A 22517-nucleotide genomic window follows, 5' to 3' on the forward strand; every position below is an offset into this window, starting at 1 on the left:
CACAGATGCAGCTCGGATCCTGGATCCTACGTTGCTGTGGCTGTGGTGTAGGCCTGTGGCTACAGCTCCAATTTGATCTCTAGCCCGGGAACCTCTATAGGCCTCGGATGCAGCCCTAAAAAAGACAAAAAAAAAAGGAGAGATTCCATTTCTTTATAATGCAATTGTATTCACTAGAAATTTCTCTTTTATGTTAGTTGAAACTTATACACCTGAAATGAGAACCTGTTAGACTTTGTCATTTCTTCTGGAACTTAAAGATATGTGACTCAGTGTGGAAGCTAATAGTTTTCATAGTCAGTAAACATGTTAAGCAAATGTACAAGTTTCTTCTTAGTCTTTGGTAAGAGATAAACTAATGGACATCTGAAGGTTTTCCACCAGGGACCTATGGTCAAACAGTCTCTAGAAGTACTTGCAAGACTCAGTGTGTAGTTATAATCCTGGCTAAGACTCTTTACAGTGATGTAGTAAAGATATACAACTGAACCATAAGGGAAAAGACTCAGGCAGAGTCTGGAAGAATGCATGTATAGGTTTCCATGAGCTCTCTCCTTCCCATGAGAGGTCACACAGAGCACACTTTTCCCCCAGCAACAAATATGCAGCAACGTATGTGTGATGTTTCCACCCAGGGGTGCCCATTAAGGAGGCAATGCCCAAGATGTTTATTGGGGGCTAGTCACATAGGCATCCTCTGGTCTACTGGGGGCTACTAATGTGTGAATATTCCAGACTCCACAAGGAAGCAGGCAAATCTTGGCACAGTTAATCACCCTAGTCACTTAACTGTAGATTGAGAACTTTGAGAGCCAAGGGTGCAGATGGTCAACCTTGCAAGCAGGCTTTTATATTGATAGCAATCTCAGGTTTATTATGTAAACTTCTTTCTGCAGAAATAAGTAAATGCCCATATCTTTATATTCTTTGATGAAAAAGGTCAAGGCAGATGTGTAAGAGTGCACACCATTTAATAGGCATAAAAAGACAATGTAAATAGAACAGCATTTTTCTAAAAGTGTTTAAAATATTGACCTATTCACCATTAACATTTTCAAAAACTTTTTTCAACTCTCATGTGAATAACAAACTACATCGATGATGTTATTAAACTAGGGAAACACCCTATTTTTTCATTATTCTTTTTTTTCATTGACATATAGTTGGTTTAAAATATTATATTGATTTCAAGTATAAAATATAATGATTCAACATTTTTATAGATAATACTTTAAAGTTATTACAGAATAACTATATTATATACATATATTGTGCTGTACAGTACATTGTTCTGTACTGTGTATCTTTATTGATTATTTATTCTCTTCATAATAGTTTGTCTCTCTTAACCCCTTTTCCCTAACTCCCCTCTCTCTTCTCCCTTCTCCCTTCTGGTAACCACTAGTTTGTTCTCTATATCTGGGGAAGCAGCCTATTTTCATTGGTAAGGCTTTCCCGGGGAGAGGCTGTCATCCCTAGGGAAAAGAACAGCGTGTTGATGGGTTAGGATATAAGCAAATACCATGACTTCCTCCATTTCCCTATAAAAGCTCTGTCACAACCTCAACCCCCAGCCCTGGCATGATGGCTTTCCTTCCTCCTTGGGCCTCTGCACTAGTTGGCTGCATTTCTGTTTCTTTAGCAGGAGCTTTCAATCTCTCAGATCTGCATCCCCCGCTGTGGAATAAGAGCCCTGGTCAGTTCAGTGATTACAGGGTGGAGAATGGAAAGTACATTATTGATCCCTGGGTATATCCTAAGAGAATGGGGATGTATAAAATCCTCTTGAACAAAACAGCCAGTTATTTTGAAAAATTTGCACCAGATAATGAATTAAATCTTTTTTGGGGATTGCCTTTGCAGCATGGCTGGCAATATACTACAGGTAAGAAGGACTCTTGTTTTTATTCTAATCATCTTCCAATATAACTATGTTGTAATTGGGAAATGACATTTGTATATACCATACCATGCTTTTGAAAGTTGGTTCTTTTCTTTTTCCTCTTTTCCCCTCATAAACATTATTTTTTCTGCTATTTCTCCTTTTCTTCCATAAATCCTGCTGTGCTGCCTGTTTTGGCTAAAAACTGCAGTGGGGCATATGGCATAGTTGCAAACAAAAAAACTTCCTATCCAACCTATTGGGCATTCTACAAATACTTATGGTACTCCTACTGGGTGCCAGATTCTATTCTAAGCATGAGATGAATAAAACAGTTAAGAAGATATGCATTAAAACAAAAAGTGGGAGTTCCCATTGTGGCTCAGTGGTTAACAAATCCGACTAGGAACCATGAAGTTGCGGGTTCGATCCCTGGCTTTGCTCAGTGGGTTAGGGATCCAGCGTTGCCATGAGCTGTGGTGTAGGTTGCAGATGCAGCTCGGATCCCTGCATTGCTGTGGCTGTGGTGTAGGCCAGTGGCTACAGCTCCAATTGGACCCCTAGCCTGGGAACCTCCACATGCCACGGGAGCGGCCCAAGAAATGGCAAAAAGAAAAAAAAAAGAAAAAACAAAAACAAAAAAACAAGCAGAAAGTGGTGTCAAGTTAGTTTGAATTTCTTAAAGTTCTGTGATTACCTTATACATGGAGGTGAAGACTGAATGGGCTGATGGATCAATTCTTTTCTTTTCTCTTCGGCTGTGCTGCATGGAAGATGCCAGACCAGGGATCAAACCCGTGCCACAGCAGTGACAATGCCGGATATTTAACTGGCTGTGCCATAAAGGAAATCCACACTAATACTTTTTTGGAGTTCCTGCTGTGGCTCAGCGGGTTAAAAACTTGACACAGCAAGGTGCAGGGTAGATTGCAGATGTGACTTGGATCCCGTGTGGCTGTGGCTGGCAGTTGTGGCTCCGATATGACCCCTAGCCTGGCAGGTGAGGCCCTAAGAATTTAAAAAAAAAGATTAATCCTTTTCTTTTTTTTTTTTTTTTTGTCTTTTGTTGTTGTTGTTGTTGTTGTTGTTGTTGCTATTTCTTGGGCCGCTCCCGCGGCATATGGAGGTTCCCAGGCTAGGGGTTGAATCGGAGCTGTAGCCACCGGCCTACGCCAGAGGCACAGCAACGCAGGATCCAAGCCGCGTCTGCAACCTACACCACAGCTCACGGCAACGCCGGATCGTTAACCCACTGAGCAAGGGCAGGGACCGAACCTGCAACCTCATGGTTCCTAGTCGGATTCGTTAACCACTGCGCCACGACGGGAACTCCCCTAATCCTTTTCTTACTCTTTTATTACATTCACGTATTATGATGATGCCTGACTAAACTCACCTAACGATGGGCTTATATGTCTCCAGCCTTTTCTAAAAGCAGCTGTGGGGTGGGGTAAATAAACGTTTTAGATAGTTTCCCTGCCATCAAAGACCTTAGAGCACAATTGAAACAGGAAGGATAGCAGAAATTAAACAGAGAGTAGTAAGTAACAACTCTTGGTTAAAAGTTAAAGTGTAAAACAAAGGACACGGTGGAGTCAGCTGGAGTAATCAGAAAAAACCTTGATGTGAACTGAGATTTGAAATGTGGATAGAATTTCACCAGGGAAATGAACTCTACTAGGGAATAAAGAAATGAACAAAAGCAGTGGTTCTCAGGTGTGGCTACACATTGAAAATAAACACTTCGTTTTCAAAAATATCAATGCTTCGGTCAACTACTAGAAATTCTATTCTGATTTAATAATATGACTTAATAAAATTAAGCTAAAGAATAGAACCTAGAAATGGCAAAGTATATGTGATTGAGTTTAAGGAGCATGTGCGTGTGTGTGTGTATGTGTGTGTGTGTGTGTGCATGTTTATACAGTCTGAGGAATAATCAATCATTGCTTTGAGAATGATCAACGAAAGCAGAATAATTACAAAAGCAAATACTATTCAAAACAGATTATTCAAAGGTAGAATATTGTGGTGATGTTAGATAAAGAAAAGAAACTGGTTCTGAGATGGGAAATGGAGGGTAAAGAGGGATAGGAAGATAAACACAAGTCATCAGACGACAATGTTTGTGCATCTTTGCAAATAAAATGCACCTAGGTAAGTGGCAATTATAACCAGCTTCAAAATGTGTATAATAAATAATTTGTCTATACTTTTTGTCTTCTAGGCAGATTAGTTGATCCCAGCCAAAGGACAGACTGTGGCTATGAATCTGGAGATCATTTGTGTATCTCTGTGGACAGCTGGTGGGCTGGTAGGTGCCTTTAAATAGTAAAATAAGAAATAAACTTCTCTCAAAGAAAATGTTCAGCCTCATCTATTTAGGGACAGAGTCAAAACAAAAAAGAGTACCATTTCTCTGTGGAAAGGAATCTACTTCGTCATGCACCTTGTGGCCTTTGTGTCATATTCTAGCATGTAAGGGCCACTGTTTCAGCAATGATTCCTTAGGATATAGTTCACACAGAGACAAGGAACTGCAAAGGACCATGACCTCTGAATGTCCCGCACACGCAGGTAGGTGGGAGGTCCCTCTGTTCAGAGTCTCCAAGATGAGGGAGGATGACAAAGGAGAGAATAAGAAAGTAAGAGTTTGCCTCAATTTGCTCAGACCAAATGTGTTTAACTTTGAAACCGTAAAAATGTCAGAGATTAATCTACCACAAATCATTCTATAGATCAGTAATCTAAGGCTTTGGTCAGATATTTCATACTAGGATAATCAGAAGGTATTTTCTAATGCTTTAATTTTATGTTTCAGTAGTGAAATTTACTCACAATTTCTTGGAGATTTTCTCAATAATCAGAAGCAAGATACTTTTAATTTCACTATCTTGCAGTGATACACATCATATATACCTTTACATATTTTTCTAATATAATACCAATTGGTTCTTCTCAAAGACCTGCAAGTAGTCATGACCACAAATCTAGAATTCAGACTTCTTTTTTCTCAGATTGATTTCTTAATTTGGAGCATCAGCTTGCCACCCTGGGACATAGGACTGCATTCACAAATGCTTGTTTAAGGTGTAATATATTCTACATCACCAGTGGTAATCAGCACAATAAGTCTTACAGTCAACTATGTCATAATGTCTAAATCTGCTGAGATGAGTTCTATTTAGAGAGAAATTTAAAAAACCCTAATTGATTGTTAATTTAACTACCCAAAGATCTATTGCCAACACTTATCCAACATTTTTGCTTTAAAGATATAATGTAAGACAAGGACTTTGTAATGTCATGGTTGCACATTAAACCTGATCAGTCAAATAAAATACAAAATATCAACACTAGAACCACATTAAGATAATTTAGAAAAAAAATCACATTTCATGGCAAAACCTCAGTTAGAGGTGTTGTGTCATTCTGTGCACAAGTAGATCTCTTTCTTCCCTTTTTACATGATGCTTTGAACAATTTACTTTTTGTTTCAAAATATTATAGTCAACTAGTTTAATGCATAATTCATTTATGATTGTAAGATTATGAACAGAAGCATGTTAATGTATATGATCCTTAGAGATATTTCCAACTTTTTTTGCAGTAACTTTTTTTTGTATGTTTTTGGATATTGAGTTTTTGCTTAATTGTTTACAGAAAAATATTCTCTATCATGTTTGTTAGTGTTTGTGGTAATTATAAGCATTTTGCTTTTACAGATATGAATTACTTTCTAAGTGCACTACCCTTCCTGGCTGCAGTTGATTCTGGCATAATGGGGATATCATCAGATAAAATCACGCTTTTGCCACCACCCAAGGATCAGACAAAGTTTTGTCTTAATATTTCCAGTTGTCAGTCATCATTTCCCAAGACAATGAGCAAGTGGAATGCCCTTTACAAGGTGCTTTTTATAATAAGCTTTATAATTTATTCTCTTAGGAGGGAGTAAAAAAATTTTTTTTGGTCTAATGCTTTTTCTTTAGCTTTTTGTGTGTATTATACAGTATAAAATGTAAATTTTTATGTAATTTATATTAATACATTATCTAACAGCAGAGCATTACGAGTCATGAACACCTTCTAAACTAATCCATTCATCTCACCTTCTAAACTAATCCATTCATCTCACCCTAATAAACCCTACATAAATGTGAGAGCACTTAGGATATCTCACAGACTGAAAAGATTATTTTGGTAAATGGAACCTTCAAGTCAATTGAACAACAATAGTTCAAGTCAATTGAACAACAATACTTGAAAAAATATGATTATGGAGTTGGTTTTAGACCAATCAATTAACTTCTTTCAACTGAATTGACAAGTAATCACAAATAGGTAGAACTACACAATTATGTGGCAATGGAAACCAAATATTCAATGACCAAAGCAAATACATTGGTTAAGTATAGACATGGGCCAAAATCAATGCCAAAAGATAGATTTACTAGCTCTATAGATTCTTAGTCCATTTTAAAAGATATGATTATGTGAAATGTTCTAGTAATTTCCACCTTTTCTTAATCTTAAATTTTGTGATAATTTCAATGGTGGTAACAAGAAAACAGCTGATAAACAAAAGATAAAGTCCTCTTGGCTGGTAAAAAATACTGACTTTTGGGAAAACACATGCAGTTCCTCTCTTACGGATGCATTCAATACGACTACTCATAATAGATAATTATAGTCTTTACAGAGTTTAAGTCACTGATGGCTTACACAAATTAATCCTTAAAACCAAAATTATTGCTAAATTGTAAGTGTGAAGAAAATTAAGTTTTGGGGAGAATTGTTATCGTTGCTCAGACATGAATATATTTCTTTTCTTCATATAGCAATTGCAGTCACTTTCCAGTAGCTTTGATGACTTGATTAAGTACTTATGGGATGCACACATTTCAGCCTTGAAAGATGCTTACAAAATTTTTGAAGATAGGTAAGAATTGATCCCAAGTCATTTTAATTTAATACAGAAAATCATTTTGGTCTTATTTATGCCTTTTTACTCTTCCTCTAATGTGACAATCAATTTTCCTATTGAATATTATATTTTAATCCTTGAGGATTTTAACGGTGAGGTGTAAATATTTTAGGATAATCAGGCTTAAAAAGTATTTTACGAAGGGGCAAAAATTTGGGAAAAATATCTTGTACCAACCAATCAGCTAACCAACCATCAAATAAAACATGCAACCATTTTCTCTCTGTTAAAAAAAAGAAATTTTCTTTGTTATTTTTATCAAAGGTATATAACATATTAAGTACATACTTGGGAAATTCAGGTAGCATCAGAGTTTGCATGTGAAATATCCTAGAAGATTTTCAAACCACTTTACAGTTACATTTAGAGGTATTATACACCTAGCTGTGAAGGTGTAAGAATGATTTGTGTTAACATGTGAATGGCACTGTATTAGTCAGTGTTCTTCAGAGAGACAGGTCCAATAAGAGATGATAGATAGATGATAGACTGATTAACAGATATATATATATATATATATATATATATATATATATATATATAGTATAGATTTATTGTAAGAAATTTATCCTTTTTTTATAATTTTTTAATTTTCCCACTGTACAGCAAGGGGGTCAGGTTATCCTTACATGTATACATTACAATTACAGTTTTTCCCCCACCCTTTGTTCTGTTGCAACATGAGTATCTAGACATAGTTCTCAATGCTATTCAGCAGGATCTCCTTGTAAATCTATTCTAAGTTGTGTCTGATAAATCCAAGCTCCCGATCCCTCCCACTCCCTCCCTCTCCCATCAGGCAGCCACAAGTCTATTTTCCAAGTCCATGATTTTCTTTTCTGTGGAGATGTTCATTTGTGCTGGATATTAGATTCCAGTTATAAGTGATATCATATGGTATTTGTCTTTGTCTTTCTGGCTCATTTCACTCAGGATGAGATTCTCTAGTTCCATCCATGTTGCTGCAAATGGCATGATGTCATCCTTTTTTTATGGCTGAGTAGTATTCCATTGTGTATATATACCACTTTTTCCGAATCCAATCATCTGTCGATGGACATTTAGGTTGTTTCCACGTCCTGGCTATTGTGAATAGTGCTGCAATGAACATGCGGGTGCATGTGTCTCTTTTAAGTAGAGTTTTGTCCGGATAGATGCCCAAGAGTGGGATTGCGGGGTCATATGGAAGTTCTATGTATAGATTTCTAAGGTATCTCCAAACTGTTCTCCATAGTGGCTGTACCAGTTTACATTCCCACCAACAGTGCAGGAGGGTTTCCTTTTCTCCACAGCCCCTCCAGCACTTGTTATTTGTGGATTTATTAATGATGGCCATTCTGACTGGTGTGAGGTGGTATCTCATGGTAGTTTTGATTTGCATTTCTCTTATAATCAGCGATGTTGAGCATTTTTTCATGTGTTTGCTGGCCATCTGTATATCTTCCTTGGAGAAATGTCTATTCAGGTCTTTTGCCCATTTTTCCATTGATTGATTGGTTTTTTTGCTGTTGGGTTGTATAAGTTGTTTATATATTCTAGAGATTAAGCCCTTGTCAGTTGCATCATTTGAAACTATTTTCTCCCAATCTGTAAGTTGTCTTTTTGTTTTCTTTTTGGTTTCCTTTGCTGTGCAAAAGCTTTTCAGTTTGATGAGGTCCCATGGGTTTATTTTTGCTCTAATTTCTATTGCTTTGGGAGACTGACCTGAGAAAATATTCATGATGTTGATGTCAGAGAGTGTTTTGCCTATGTTTTCTTCTAGGAGTTTGATGGTGTCCTGTCGTATATTTAAGTCTTTCAGCCATTTTGAGTTTATTTTTGTGCATGGTGTGAGGGTGTGTTCTAGTTTCATTGCTTTGCATGCTGCTGTCCAGGTTTCCCAGCAAGAAATTTATTCTTATAACTGTGGAGGATTGAAAATCTATAATTTTCAAACTGATGTCCAAAGTGAAAAGGCTGCAGCTGCTGAGAATCAGGAAGAGCCTATGTCCCAGTTTGAAGGCCATCAGCCAGGAGAATTCTCTCTTATTCACTAGAAGATTAACTTTTTGTTCTTGTCAGGCTTTCACCTGATTGGATGAGCCCTATCCACATTATGGAGGACAAGTTGCTTTACACAGTCTATTGATTTATATGTTAATATCTTCCAAAAATGCCCTCACAGAAACACCCAAGATAATGTTTGACCAAATATCTGGGCACCCAAGATCCAATCAGGTTGGTGCACAAAATTAATGATTAGACACTATCTAGCAAATGGAGTCAACCCCCAAGAATGAAGTATGGGATAGAAATTTGGGTATATAGCCTAAAACAGGAACAACAACGACAAAAAAAATCAGGGCTTTTGGTTGTTATATAAGCAAATTTATAAATCCAGGCAAGAATGTTAGCAACATCATACTCCCTTGGTTGTTGTCTGTCTCATGGACGCCATCATCCAGTAAGGTAAATAAGCCACCTGATTAGCAGATTCACAGCACATTTCTACCTCTACTTATTGGCTTCAACAACTAGGTATTAAATTGGGCAATCCAGTCATTGATAAATTCAGTTTTCTCATCTTTGAACCTATAATAATAATAGTACATACTACATGGGGTAATTTGGGGGATTAAATGAAATAGCTATGTATCATGCTTAACATACCACTGTCATGAAAAGCATTAATAAACTACTATCCTCACAACAAGAGGCAGTAGAGGGCAGTTGTAAAGAACATGAGCTTTAAAGCCAAATTGCTAGGGTTTAAATCCTGACTCTGCAATTAGATGTGTGGCCCTGTGTTGAACCAGTGTCATCACCCCCCCTCCCGCCCCCAAGAACGTGAGACACAATCAACAGCTGTTAAACCTCAGTGTCATGATATTATGAGTTGATTGCTCACATGTCTGAGGCTCAGCTGAGAAGCTCTGCTGATTTTTCCTGAGCTCATGTCATCTTGGCTGATTCTGATTGGCTCCACAGTGGTGAGGGGGACGTTCTGTGCCACTTGTCTCTCATTCGCCATTGGGGAAGCCCAGGTGTTTTCCATTGTGAAGACGAAGAGCAAGAGAGAAAAATCAAATGTGAAAATACATTTTAAGCTTGTGAGGTGTCAAGTTGGCTAATATTTGTTTTTAAAAATTTTAATTGAAGTGTAGTTGACAATGGTATTTTGTTAGTTTTACGTGTACAGCAAAGCAATTTGGATATATGTTCTTTTTTTATTCTTTTAAATTCTTTTTTTAATTTTTTATAGTTTATTTCAAGATATTGAATAGTTCCCTTATTTATCTATTTTATATATGGTAGTGTGTATTTGTTAATTCCATACTCTCAATTAATCCCTACCTCCCACTTCCCCTTTGGTAACCATAAATTTGTTTTCAAAGTCTGTGAGCCTGTTTCTGTTTTACATTAATTTCGTGTGTACTTTTTAGATTCTGCATATAAATGATATCACATAAAATTTGTCTTTCTCTGAATGACTCACTTCACTTAGTATAATGATCTTGAAGTCTATCTTATTGCTGTAAATGACATTATTTCATTCTTTTTATGGCTGAGTAATATTCCATTGTATATATATCCATCTTCTTTATCCATACATCTGTTGAAGGACACTTAGTTGCTGCCAGATCTTGGATATTGTAAATAGTAATTCTGCTAATACGTTATTGGCCGAATAAAATCTTATGGCTGAACCAGGACAGGAAATTACACATCCCTCCTCCCTGGCTTTTCTCACCATAGCAGAGGAGGGGCACTGGAAAATGACATGTCGAAAACAGGGACATAGAGAGTATTGAAGAATGGAGGCTGTGTTTACAATCTGCTACTGCCTGGGGAACTTCCTTAAAATATTATGAGCTACTTTCTTGAGGTAAAAAATATACTAGAAGTTGTTTATTTACATGAAACAATATTCTGTGTAGTCTACATATGCTTCAACAAAACTGTGGTCCTGGATCCTCATATTGGCTGGTACATGTATATATTTTATGTTTTAAAATACATTTTAAATTAAATGAGGCTTTTAAGGTTTATTTTTCTTTTTTACTTGACCACCTCTTAAACTACTGGTTGAATGGTTCAACAACACATTCAACCAAATAATTTCAAAGGTTTCTATTGTATTTCCCTTGTGCTCATATGCTCTCTATATCCTGATCTGTTGCCCTCATCCCTTTCCTCCTCTCCTAGTGTTGTTGGCTCCCTTGCAATCTGGTTACTCCACTGTTACTAGGGCTATGTGGCCATTGGTCAAACTCCTTATGAATTTACATTACCTCTAATCTTAATTTATATTCTGCTATGATGTGACTCAAGATATTCGTCTATGAATCCAAATCAAACTCTTCTCTCGCCAAGTGTCTACTGTATCCAGCCTTCCACTTTTGCATGCTATGATTTGCTTGACATTGACAAGCACAATGCAAGCATTTTCTATTTAATAAAGCCTGCATATGATCTTTGGAAACAGAAAAATAGAATACAACCTGATTTCTTGAACTTTGAATATGATCTAAAGAGAAAACAAACTTTTAATTTTATGTATAGTAGAGCTTCACATATAATATAGAGGAGGAGGAATATAGAGGAGGAGAAAATAATTGATTCCACCTCAGATAGGCTGGAAAAATTTGTGAAGGAGGTGACATTTATGATGTGACTTAAAAGAGAAGATAGCTAGTGAGCAAGACATAGGGTAGACAGTATTTCAGGGGGAACAACTCTCCCTCTCAAATTGTTCACATGCTTAGACAGTGAGTGGGGACAGGAGGCATGAATTATACAGCTATAAAATTATTGACTACATCCTTGGTCTTTCCATTGTAATAAGTTTCTCCCCAAATAGATGAGAGAGTTTGGCTTCCCAGCAGATTTACTCCATCAGAAAAAAAAACATGTATTCAGAAAATCAGACATATGTCTCTCTAGGATGCTCAGTGTTTAGGTGCCTCCTGATTTTAAGAAATTAACATGTCTGAATCTAGCAAAACTCTTTTCCTGGAATCTTTGATTTTTATCTGCATATTTCTGTTAGTTATGGTCTAATATCTGGTTATTATATGATTTCCCAGTATAAGGAATCTGGTTAAAAGGGATAATAACTCAAAATAAAATATAAACAATTGATGGGATAATCCTTTCTAAATTCAAATTTTTAATTACCTATATCTTCAAGGGTAGATGCTCAAGTAATCACATTCTAAAACTAAAAACTACATTCTTATTTTGTTGGCAGAGGTGATCTTTTCTAGAAGATGACAAGGCTGAAATTGAGTGGACTAATTATAATTGCACATGTTTCCACTTGTCTTTTAGGTTGGATTATTATTCTAAACCAGAAGGAGATTTTGGAAGAGATTGGTATGTGTCTTTGGACTATTTAGCTGCAGCCTACTTCCCTACAACAATTATTACAGTAACTGAGTTCCAGAAGGCCCTACCACCACGAGTCCTTGTTGACTCAGATAGAGCCCCCTTCATCAGTAACTTTACCGACCTTCAGAACACCGTCTTGCTTGGTCTAAATCTTCTTCACCAAGTGGATGACGCTACAGGTAAAGGCCTTAATACCTTAAAGAAAACCAATGTTACGTTGAATCGATAAAGAAGCCAGGCTTATACTAGAGATATATATTGTTATAACACATCCTCTCAAAGAAAGTCATGATTTTTTATGGGTATCCCTTCCACACATTTTGGTCCTCCTTTCCATTCATGGCTTGTCTTTCCTATGGGTCTTGTGGAGCTGCACCCCACAATCCTGCAATCCTTGCAACTGCCCAGCTGTGTCAGTAACAGAAATATCAGCGATTTATTGGACAGGAAATCTTACGAGCCAGAGGCAAGTGTTCTGGATGGACACCCCATGGTGGTACCACTGACAGCTGGCAGAACACCGCAGCAAACTTTGCTACACAAGGGAGGAGGAGGCTATCAGTTATAAGGGGCATGAGGTCAGAAGGGCTTCTTGGTTTCCTGGGGGGACTTCTGGAATACTCCTCCCCACAGTACTTTGGGTTGGCAACTGATGTGAGGGTGTCCGTTTCCTATTGATGACTGAACAGACTAGAGTCTTTCTGGTCTGAGGGATAGAACCATCATTTAATGAGGGTTGGGCTGATCACAGAGGTAGTTACTGATTAAATTTACAGCTTAGGAGAGGGAGATAATCATGCATAATAAAGTGAGGATAAGGCGGGGCCAGTCGGGGCAAAGGATGTACAGAGAGCAAGAGGGCAACCATCTTATGCTTATTGACCCATGAAGCTTTCAGATTACCTTAAGTCTAGTTTTTGATCTACAAACCCAGATATAGTATTTTTTTGTTCTTTTTGTTATAGTATTCTTTTTAAAAAATCTACTATCACTTTTAAATTCAGTGGAGAAAAAAAGAGAAAACCTGCCATGATGCATGAGAAAACTAGCAAATTGATTTATGTGAGCTTCCTCCATCTAGCTTTACTAGTCAGGGCAGAAGTATTCCCCTTCAGCCCCTTAATTGTAAGGTTTCCTAGCAAAGTGAAGACCAGAAGGATTTTTTTTTTTTTTTTTTTGTCTTTCTGCCATTTCTTGGGCCGCTCCCGCGTCATATGGAGGTTCCCAGGCTAGGGGTCGAATTGGAGCTGTAGCCGCCAGCCTACGCCAGAGACACAGCAACGCAGGATCTGAGCCGCATCTGCAACCCACACCACAGCTCACGGCAACGCCGGATCGTTAACCCACTGAGCAAGGCCAGGGATCGAACCCACAACCTCATGGTTCCTAGTTGGATTTGTTAACCACTGTGCCACAACGGGAACTCCCAGAAGGAATTTTTAATGGCAAGTTTGAATTACTACATCATCCCAATTTTCGAGACATGCTCTTATGCAGTAAACCAAACTCAAAACGTAATTAAAATATTAGTACTTTTAAAATATAAAAATGAATCTGAAAGATTTAAAAGCAAACATTAAATACATAATTTTGAAATCTTATTTATATTAACAAACCCAAACATTTTAAGGGTTTTATGCAATTGAAGTTTCTTCTTGCTCCAGTAATGGTTCCAGGGCATGTTCTTAGTCAGTGGCAGATTTCCTTCATACATATGAGTAGCAGACTGAAGATTTTACATCTGTGGTTCTTGCAGCCCCTTCTTGCAGATGAAGATTTTACATCTGTGGTTCTTGAAGCCCCTGGCTTCTATTGTCTACATTTCACCAGCAGAAAAATACTATAGTGTTAGAGGAAGCCTGGGCATGTCTTTCTCTTCATCTCATATTCTATTGGTATGAAATAGTCACATTGTCCCATATCTGGATGCAGGGGGCTAAGGGATTAAATTGTTGCTTAAGAACTACCCTTGTGTGACAGATCTACACCATGAAAGGAGATACATGAATTTTAGGAATCACCTACCTACCTCTGCCAAATTTTTACATAGCATAATTGTATTGTAGACCCGGATCACATATGCTGGCTTTTTCCTGTTAGGACGTAATGAAAAACTGAGTCAAGGGTTGGAGGTCCTTGAAAACTTGGAAGCAACATAATACTGCAATATTTTATTATCAGATTTTTTTATTTTACTTAAATTTAGCTTTGGATTTAATATGTGGTTTTGATTTTTTTTCTTTTTTTGTTTTCTTTGGGGGGGAGAGAGGGAGAGAGCATACCTGTGGCATATGGAACTTCCCAGGCTAGGGGTCAAATCAGAGCTGCAGCTGCCTGCCTACACCACAGCCATAGCAATGGGGGATCTGAGCTACATCTGTGACCTACACCACAGCTCACTGCAATGCTGGTCCTTAACCTACTGAGCAAGGCCGGGATTGAACCCACGTCCTCATGGGTTTGTTATTGCTGAAATACTGTGGGAACTCCAGTTTATTGCTGAACCACTCCGGGAATGTCCTTGGCTTCATTAATGCTGCACCACTGTGGGAACTCCGGTTTTGAGTTTCTTTCACAAGGAAAAAAATGGAGATTAAATGTTGAAAACTACTAATTAAAAAAAGTGAATCTTCAACAACAACAACAACAAAAAGACAAAAAGACAAAAAGACAAAAAAAAAAAAAAAAAAAAAAAAAAAAAAGGAGTTCCCGTCGTGGCGCAGTGGTTAACGAAGCCGACTAGGAACCATGAGGTTGCGGGTTCAGTCCCTGCCCTTGCTCAGTGGGTTAACGATCCGGCGTTGCCGTGAGCTGTGGTGTGGGTTGCAGACGCGGCTCGGATCCCGCGTTGCTGTGGCTCTGGCGTAGGGCCGGTGGCTGCAGCTCCGATTGGACCCCTAGCCTGGGAACCTCCATATGCCACGGGAGCGGCCCAAGAAATAGCAACAACAACAACAAAAAGACAAAAAGACAAAAAAAAAAAAAAAAAAAAAAAGTGAATCTTGATATCCTAATTGCTTAGATATCATATAACAAGGCATTTACTATTATCTAGTCATTATTCTCATAGCCAACCACTCTTTATATTCCCACTGACCTCAGAATCTGGTCACAGTGGCAAATACCTTGGAATTTTCAAATAGGCAGAGAATAGGGGAAAATAGATATATTAAAACCAAAGCGAATAAAAACAGTCATATTTTAAAATGAGCATTTTTAGTTAATTCAATTGAAACACACATTTACATTCATAGAAATCCTTTCAAAGTGTTATTTAACTACTTTTTAGTCTCTGGAAGTGTCTTATGATGCTCTTCACAAGGAACCTTAGTTAAATTCATTGAATAAATAAGTAAAATCAAACATCAGATTTCAAGTTATTTCTTTAACATTTTTGCTGTTGATAAGAATTGGCAAGGAGTTTTAAAATTTCTAATTATGTAAAATTCTCAATCACATCTCCATCTACAATGGCATCAGCTTTTAATCCTTGACTTCATGTATTCTATTAGTAGAGAACTCATAGTAAAGTTGAGGGAGCTCTAGTCATGGCTCAGTGGTTAACAAACCCAACTAGTATCCATGAAGACACAGGTTTGAGCCCTGGCCCCTCTCAGTGGGTTAAGGATCCGGTGTTGCTGTGAGCTGTGGTGTAGGTTGCAGACACAGCTCGGATCCCACATTGCTGTGGCTCTGGTGTAGGCCGGGAGCTACAGCTCCAATTCAACCCATGGCTTGAGAACCTCCATATGCAGAGGGTGTGGCCCTAAAAAGACAGGAAAAAAAAAAAGCTTGTAGAAAATTTTTCCCCATAGGTGATATTTAAAATAAACAATGAAGACTAAGTAAAGGTCCAAAAGTGTCAGAAGCTGACTCAAGTTAATAAAATTCAGAGTGCTTTAAAAATTTATTGAATTTCATGTTTCTAGGCTGAGGCCAGCCAGCCCCTTCACTACCCGCATCCTGACTAAGAAGGTCATTGCCTCATCCTCTTTTCTTTTTTTTCTTTTTTTGTCTTTTTGCCTTTTCTAGGACCACTCTGGCATATGGAGAGGTTCCCAGGCTAGGGGTCAAATCAGAGCTGTAGCCGCTGGCCTACCCCAGAGCCACAGGAACACCAGATCCAAGCCGCATCTGCAACCTAAACCACAGCTCATGGCAACGCCAGATCCTTAACCCACTGAGCAAGGCCAGGGATCGAACCTGCAACCTCATGGTTCCTAGTTGGATTCATTAACCACTGAGCCATGAAGGGAACTCCCTTTTATCTTTGAATAGGGACAACTATTTGCTGAAGTGTCATGTGTGAAGAGGAGGGAGAAAATGAGCTTGGACATCTCAAAAAGTTCAATTCGGATAGGAGACTCCTGAACTTACCTCCCTCCGTGGACACACCAAATTTTCATACAAAACAATTACTTCTGGAAGGAATCCAGAAATTAGCTGAGTGATATCAGATGAATGAGGTAAAAAACAAAACAACAACAACAAAAACCCACATTGAAACAGGAGGAAGAAGAAGTGTCACAAACCCCACCTCTGGCACAGTGCCACAGACATGGGAGGGTTCTTTCAACTCCCAGCTTCTTCCTGGGTAGTAAAGGATTTGGATCTACATTTGGCATCTCAACTTTTATATATCTACCTGAGATATAAACCACCCAAAACATCTAACTTTAAAAGGCAACAGGACTTGCATCCAGAAGACCCACAAGACTAAAGTGAACTAAAAGATACTTGTTAAAGGGCTTGTGCAAACTCACTGTAGTAGACCTTTTAAAGCCCAGAACAGAGGCAGAACAGAGATTGAAATGAGCCAAGTCTTTCCATAAAAGAGGTCTGTTTGCTTATCTTAATAGCTGCAGATTGAGGGACAGGCTTCTAATTGAACACACATTAAGGGACTAGCTACAGTATTCTCCAGAGACTGGATTCCAGTGATTGCCATCTTTATACTCTCCTTCTGCCTTACTCTAGGTTGCTGATTTCTCCTGTAAAGGAGCTTATGCACACATCTGGAGCCCTACTTTTTTTCACTGCTGCTATGCAGGGAATACCTCTGAGTATCTGACTCTGGTCACCAGTGAAGCTAAAGTCCATTGGTTTCACAGGACTATAACAAACAAACAAACAAACAAACAAACAAAAAAGCTTTGTCTGACGATTCAGCTTACAATCAGCCTTCATGTAGGTGCTACATGAGATCTTCCTTTGGAACACTCACAAGTCTTGGCATACCCTTAATTACTGGGAGCCATTATGAACAAAAAAATTGCTTGGACAATCACAAAAATTGAGAAACAACAAAAAGCTGGGTCAAGATTGAATGATAAATTTCATCTCCTATATGAGGCCAATTCTTCAAGATGGAGAAGGGTGGCTGTTTTATATAATGTGTAGAAGTCATCATAGAAAGTCAAGAAAAATATAGAAAAAAAGGAATATTTCCCAAATGAGAAGAAAACCCTACTGGAAAAGAAATAAATGATTCCCTGATAAAGAGTTCAAAATATTCGTCATGAAGATGCTCACTGAGGTCAGAATAATGCATGAATAAAGTAAAACTTTAAACACAGGGATGGAAAATATAAGAAAGTACCAGGCAGAAATCACAGAGCTGAAGAATATAATAAGTGAACTGAAAAATTCAGTAGAGGAGTTCAACAATAGACTGTTGAGTGGCAGAAAAGATCAATAAACTCAAAGACAGGGCAGTAAAATTCATCCAGGAAAGATAGCTTAAGGACATATGGGACAACATCAAGTAGTCCAATATTTGCATTAAAAGGGCCCCAGAAAGAGAGGTAGAAAGGGGCAGAAAACTTATTTGAAGAAATAATGGTTGAAAACTTCTTTAGCCTAGAAACATATATCCAAAATTATGAAGCCTAGAGACTTCCAAATAAAATGAACCTAAGGAGACCCATGCCCAGACACATTATACTTAAATCATTAAAAATTAAAGACAAGGAGAAAATCTTAAAAGCAACAAAAGAAAAACTATTTTTTATATACAAGGGAACCCCCATAAGACTGTGATCAGACTTTCATATATTCAAAGTGCTGAAAGAAAAAAAGCATGCCAGACATAAATACTCTACTTGACAAGCTGTCAGAATTGAAGGCAGCTTTTTGCAGACAAGTGAAAGCTGGAGTACAACACCATAAAGAAGCCTTACAAAGAATGTTAAAGGGACTTTCAAAACTTGAAACAAAAGCATACTAATTAGTAATAGGAAAATGCATGAAAATATGTCTCATTGATAAAGGTAGAATACAGTTAAATTCAGAATAATCTAATATTGTAATGGTGGTGGGTTATTTATAAATCTAGTATAAAGGTTAAAAGACTAAGGTAGTAAAAAATAACTGTAACTATAATTATTTGTTAAAGAATGCCCAAGCAAAAGTTGTCAATTGTGACATTGAAAACATAAAACTTGGGCAGATGAGCATGAGAGTAAAAATGTAGAACTTTAGAATGTCTTCAAATTTAAGTTTTAGACTTAAACTAGCCTGTTATAAAGATAATATATTTTATATAATATCCACTGTAACCACAAAGCAAAAATCCATGGTAGATACCAAAAAGGTGAAGAGAAAGGAATCCAAGGATATCACTATAGAAAATCATCAAATCACAAAATGGTAATAAGTCCATACCTTTTCTTTCTTTCTTTCTTTCTTTCTTTCTTTCTTTCTTTCTTTCTTTCTTTCTTTCTTTCTTTCTTTCTTTCTTTCTTTCTTTCTTTCTTCCTTTCTTCCTTCCTTCCTTCCTTCCTTCCTTCCTTCCTTCCTTCCTTCCTTTTTGGCTGCACATGCATCATGTGGAAGTTCCCCAGCCAGAGACTGAATCTGATGCAACAAATGTGACCTATCTGCAGCTATGGTAATGCTGGATTATTTAACCCACTGTGCCAGGGATCAAACCAGTGCCACTACAGAGACAAGCCAAGTCATTAACCCACTGTGCCATAGTGGAAACTCCTCTGTACCTGAAATAATTACTTCATCAATGGACTAAATTCTCCAACCAAAAGACATAGATTGGCTGAATAGATGAAAAATATGGCCTAACTGTATCCTGCCTACAAAAGACTCACTTCAGCTTTAAGGACATCCAGACTGAAAGTGAAGGGATGGAAAAAGATATTCCATATAAATGGAAACAAAAAGAAATCTCAGGTAGCTATACTTATATCAGAAAAAAATAGGCTTTAAGATAAATATTGTAATGAGAGACAGAGATCATTACATAATGATGAAATGTCAGTCTCACAGGAGGATATAACATCTGCATAAATATTTATGCTTTCAACATAGGAGTACCTAAATAGTTAAAGCACATATTAAGAGATCTAAAGGGAGAGATAAACAGCAAAATGATAACACTATGAGACTTCAATATACAATTTTTATCAATGGATAGATCATCCAGAGAGAAAATCATTAAGGAAACATCTAGGAATGAACAGTATTTTGGAGATATATTAGAGTTTGCAAACCACTGACCTATAATGGATCAAAGCCATTTTTGTCTGATACACAAATATAAATATTTAAAACTTAACAGTATTTGTGAAAATATAATAATTATAACATATTTATTATTAAAAAAATCTAAACTTCTGATACTTTCCTAAAAAACAGTATGGTGGGTCCACATTTCTACTGATAATGAGAGCAAAGCCTTAGGTTGGCTTCCTGTAGCCACAGGGGTGACTTCCCTGGTCACCACAGCAATACACGCATCTTTGCATTACCTTTATCTTTTCCATAAGTTGTACCAAAACATCTACTTAAGTTCTTTCCTTAGTACCATTCCTTCAAATAAAGTAATTTGGTACCAACAAAAAAAGAAAGCATATCACCAAACTCCTGAAGTTAGGTAGTAACTATATCTTCTTGAAATAGTTTTTTTAGCCAAATTACTACTAATTTTTTATATTTATCTGATCTCAAACATTTATGTTACCTTCCTGGCCACTATGGACATTGTATTTTCCAGCTTTCAGTACATGTAATGATTAATGTCATATATATGAGTAAAGCCCTCAAGGAATGAGTACTGGTGATTGAGAGGGATCAATAGACTTTTTTTGTCCCCACCTAAAATCAAAACCAGTGGAGACAGGCAAAGGAAGGAGTGAACGGAGGTGCAACTTCAGCTTTAATACTGGAAAACAATTAGAGAATATGACTCAGATGTGCAGCAACAATGTTCTACATTATCATCTCAGGCACTCAAGGAAAGGGCACACAAGAAAAAGTTTGCAGAATAGGTCAGTATCCCAGTATCAATTCTTACTAGCCTAGAAAAAAGGAAGAGAAAAAGAATATTCCTGGGACTTCAGTAGATTTTGCTCTTGCTAATTGAAAAGCATAAATCAGATGCTCTCACCCACCAATCAGGTAACATGCTATATCTCCATGGAAAGGCTTAAAGGATGTTTATGAAAATAGTTCTTCATGGAAATTAAGTATTATCCTCCCATCCGCAAGGAGCCTAAGAAGACAAAGAAGTGTACATGGGACCAAGTATTCTGGATACTTCACCAAACTGCTACCTCTTGTACATCAATAGATCTAACCAAGAGATCTATTTCTTCTACTCAAAAATTGTTTTTAAAACTCTAACTTATTTTCTTTTTATTTAAAATAAACTTGAATTGTTGTACATTTTACTGGTTTATTTTTAAGTATATTTAATATAGTCAATATATTTAATATATTCAAATATATTCAAAGTCTAAGTGACACATCAAATGAAAATAAAGCTATTCTTTATCATCTTTCTTCACTTATATCTCTTGGCCTTTCAACCAATTTTAAAAATTCAGTCTTTGGCGCAAATTTATAGAATTAAAAAAAATACATACAGCACTGCAAATAAATGAATAAATAAAACCTTGTTTGCACAAATGAAGTCATACTCACTGCTCTGCACTATACTTTAAACTAGAAAATTTTCATGGACCTTCTTCTATAGCAGGACATATTGAACCAATTCATTCTGTTTAAATGATGCATAGCATTTCATTTAATGAATATACCATAACTGTGAACATTTTTTTCTGTTATAATCTATTAGCAATAATACAGCAGTGGCATTTTATGTATAATTTTGTTGCCATAACTTACTATTTTACCAATAAATTTTTAGAAAGGAACCAAATTACTGTCAGTGGGTCATATACTGCCAAATGGTATTCAAAAAAATTTTCAGGAGTTTACATTTTTGTTATAAACCTATAAATTAAAGTCCCTGTCTTTTCCAACCTACTATCATATAGCAATTTCTATAATTTTTGTTAGTGTGTAATATATAAAATTCTACTTCACTCTTACATGAATTTATAATTCTTTGAATGTATTTGTGTGCTTTTCCCAGTTTTCTGGCTAATTACTTATATTTCTTACTGATTTTTGTATGAGAATCTGGTCAATTAACTTTAAATTTAAAAACTTTGTGTATAATTATAATGTAATGTTTTATTTGCATAGAATTTTGTAGAGAGTTCCAAATGTGGCTCAGTGGAAATGAACCTGACTAGTATCCATGAGAAGGCGGGTTTCAACCCTGGCCCCACTCAGTGGGTTAAAGGATCTGGGTTAAAGTTTGCCGTGAGTTGTGGTGTAGGTCACAATGTTGCTTAGATCCCATGTTTCTGTTGCTGCGGCATAGGCTGGCAGCTATAGCTCAGATTGGATACATAGCCTGGGAACTTCCATATGCCATGGGTATGGCCATAAGAAGACAAATAAAATAAAATAAAAAAATAGAATTGTGTTTAAACATTTTAGCAAGTGGGTATACGTTTAAATTTACATGTAATTATTTTATCTTTTTTCTAGGTTCACTGTCTTTGGCTGTATGGAAAATTTTAATGAAGACAGAGGTTGCAAGGAAAATAGCTCTAAAGATTTTTGAAACAATACTTGCAGCATTCCAACATTTCTGAAAAAGATTAATGAATTAAATATGAGCAATTCTGATTGAACAACAGTAATTTCAAAATTGAACACTATCACAATCATATAATTTAGAATTTCAATGGGAATTTAGTAAACAAATCCATTCATCCAATCACTTGAACAAGTTAATAGTTCTCTTAAAAATAAAATGCTTTGAATACTCCAGTGTCAATGCATAAGTGAATCTTTCCTTAAGTAGTAAAGGCAGATGGAAATGATACATTAAAACTCAATTCCTACCACAGACAAATGATGATAGCACCTTTAAAACTGTTATCCTGTTTAGCTTAATTCACATGAGCT

General features: G+C 36.8%; 1 protein-coding gene across 1 annotated transcript; it reads left to right on the forward strand.

Annotated features, from left to right (window-relative positions):
* The first annotated feature begins 1581 nt into the window (after positions 1–1581).
* LOC100511607 (protein LEG1 homolog) lies at positions 1582–22379 on the forward strand. Its single transcript, XM_003121211.2, has 6 exons — positions 1582–1885; positions 4110–4196; positions 5608–5792; positions 6724–6824; positions 12180–12418; positions 22095–22379. The coding sequence occupies exons 1-6, from the start codon at positions 1582–1584 to the stop codon at positions 22199–22201; spliced, it is 1023 nt and encodes a 340-aa protein (XP_003121259.2). The 3' UTR covers positions 22202–22379.
* Positions 22380–22517: the final 138 nt, after the last annotated feature.

The sequence above is a fragment of the Sus scrofa genome, chromosome 1 (assembly GCF_054392235.1).
Source record: "Sus scrofa isolate SSC_HxYL_T2T_F1_AM1 chromosome 1, Sscrofa_HxYL_maternal_Yorkshire_Landrace_v2.0, whole genome shotgun sequence".
Taxonomy (NCBI): domain Eukaryota; kingdom Metazoa; phylum Chordata; class Mammalia; order Artiodactyla; family Suidae; genus Sus; species Sus scrofa.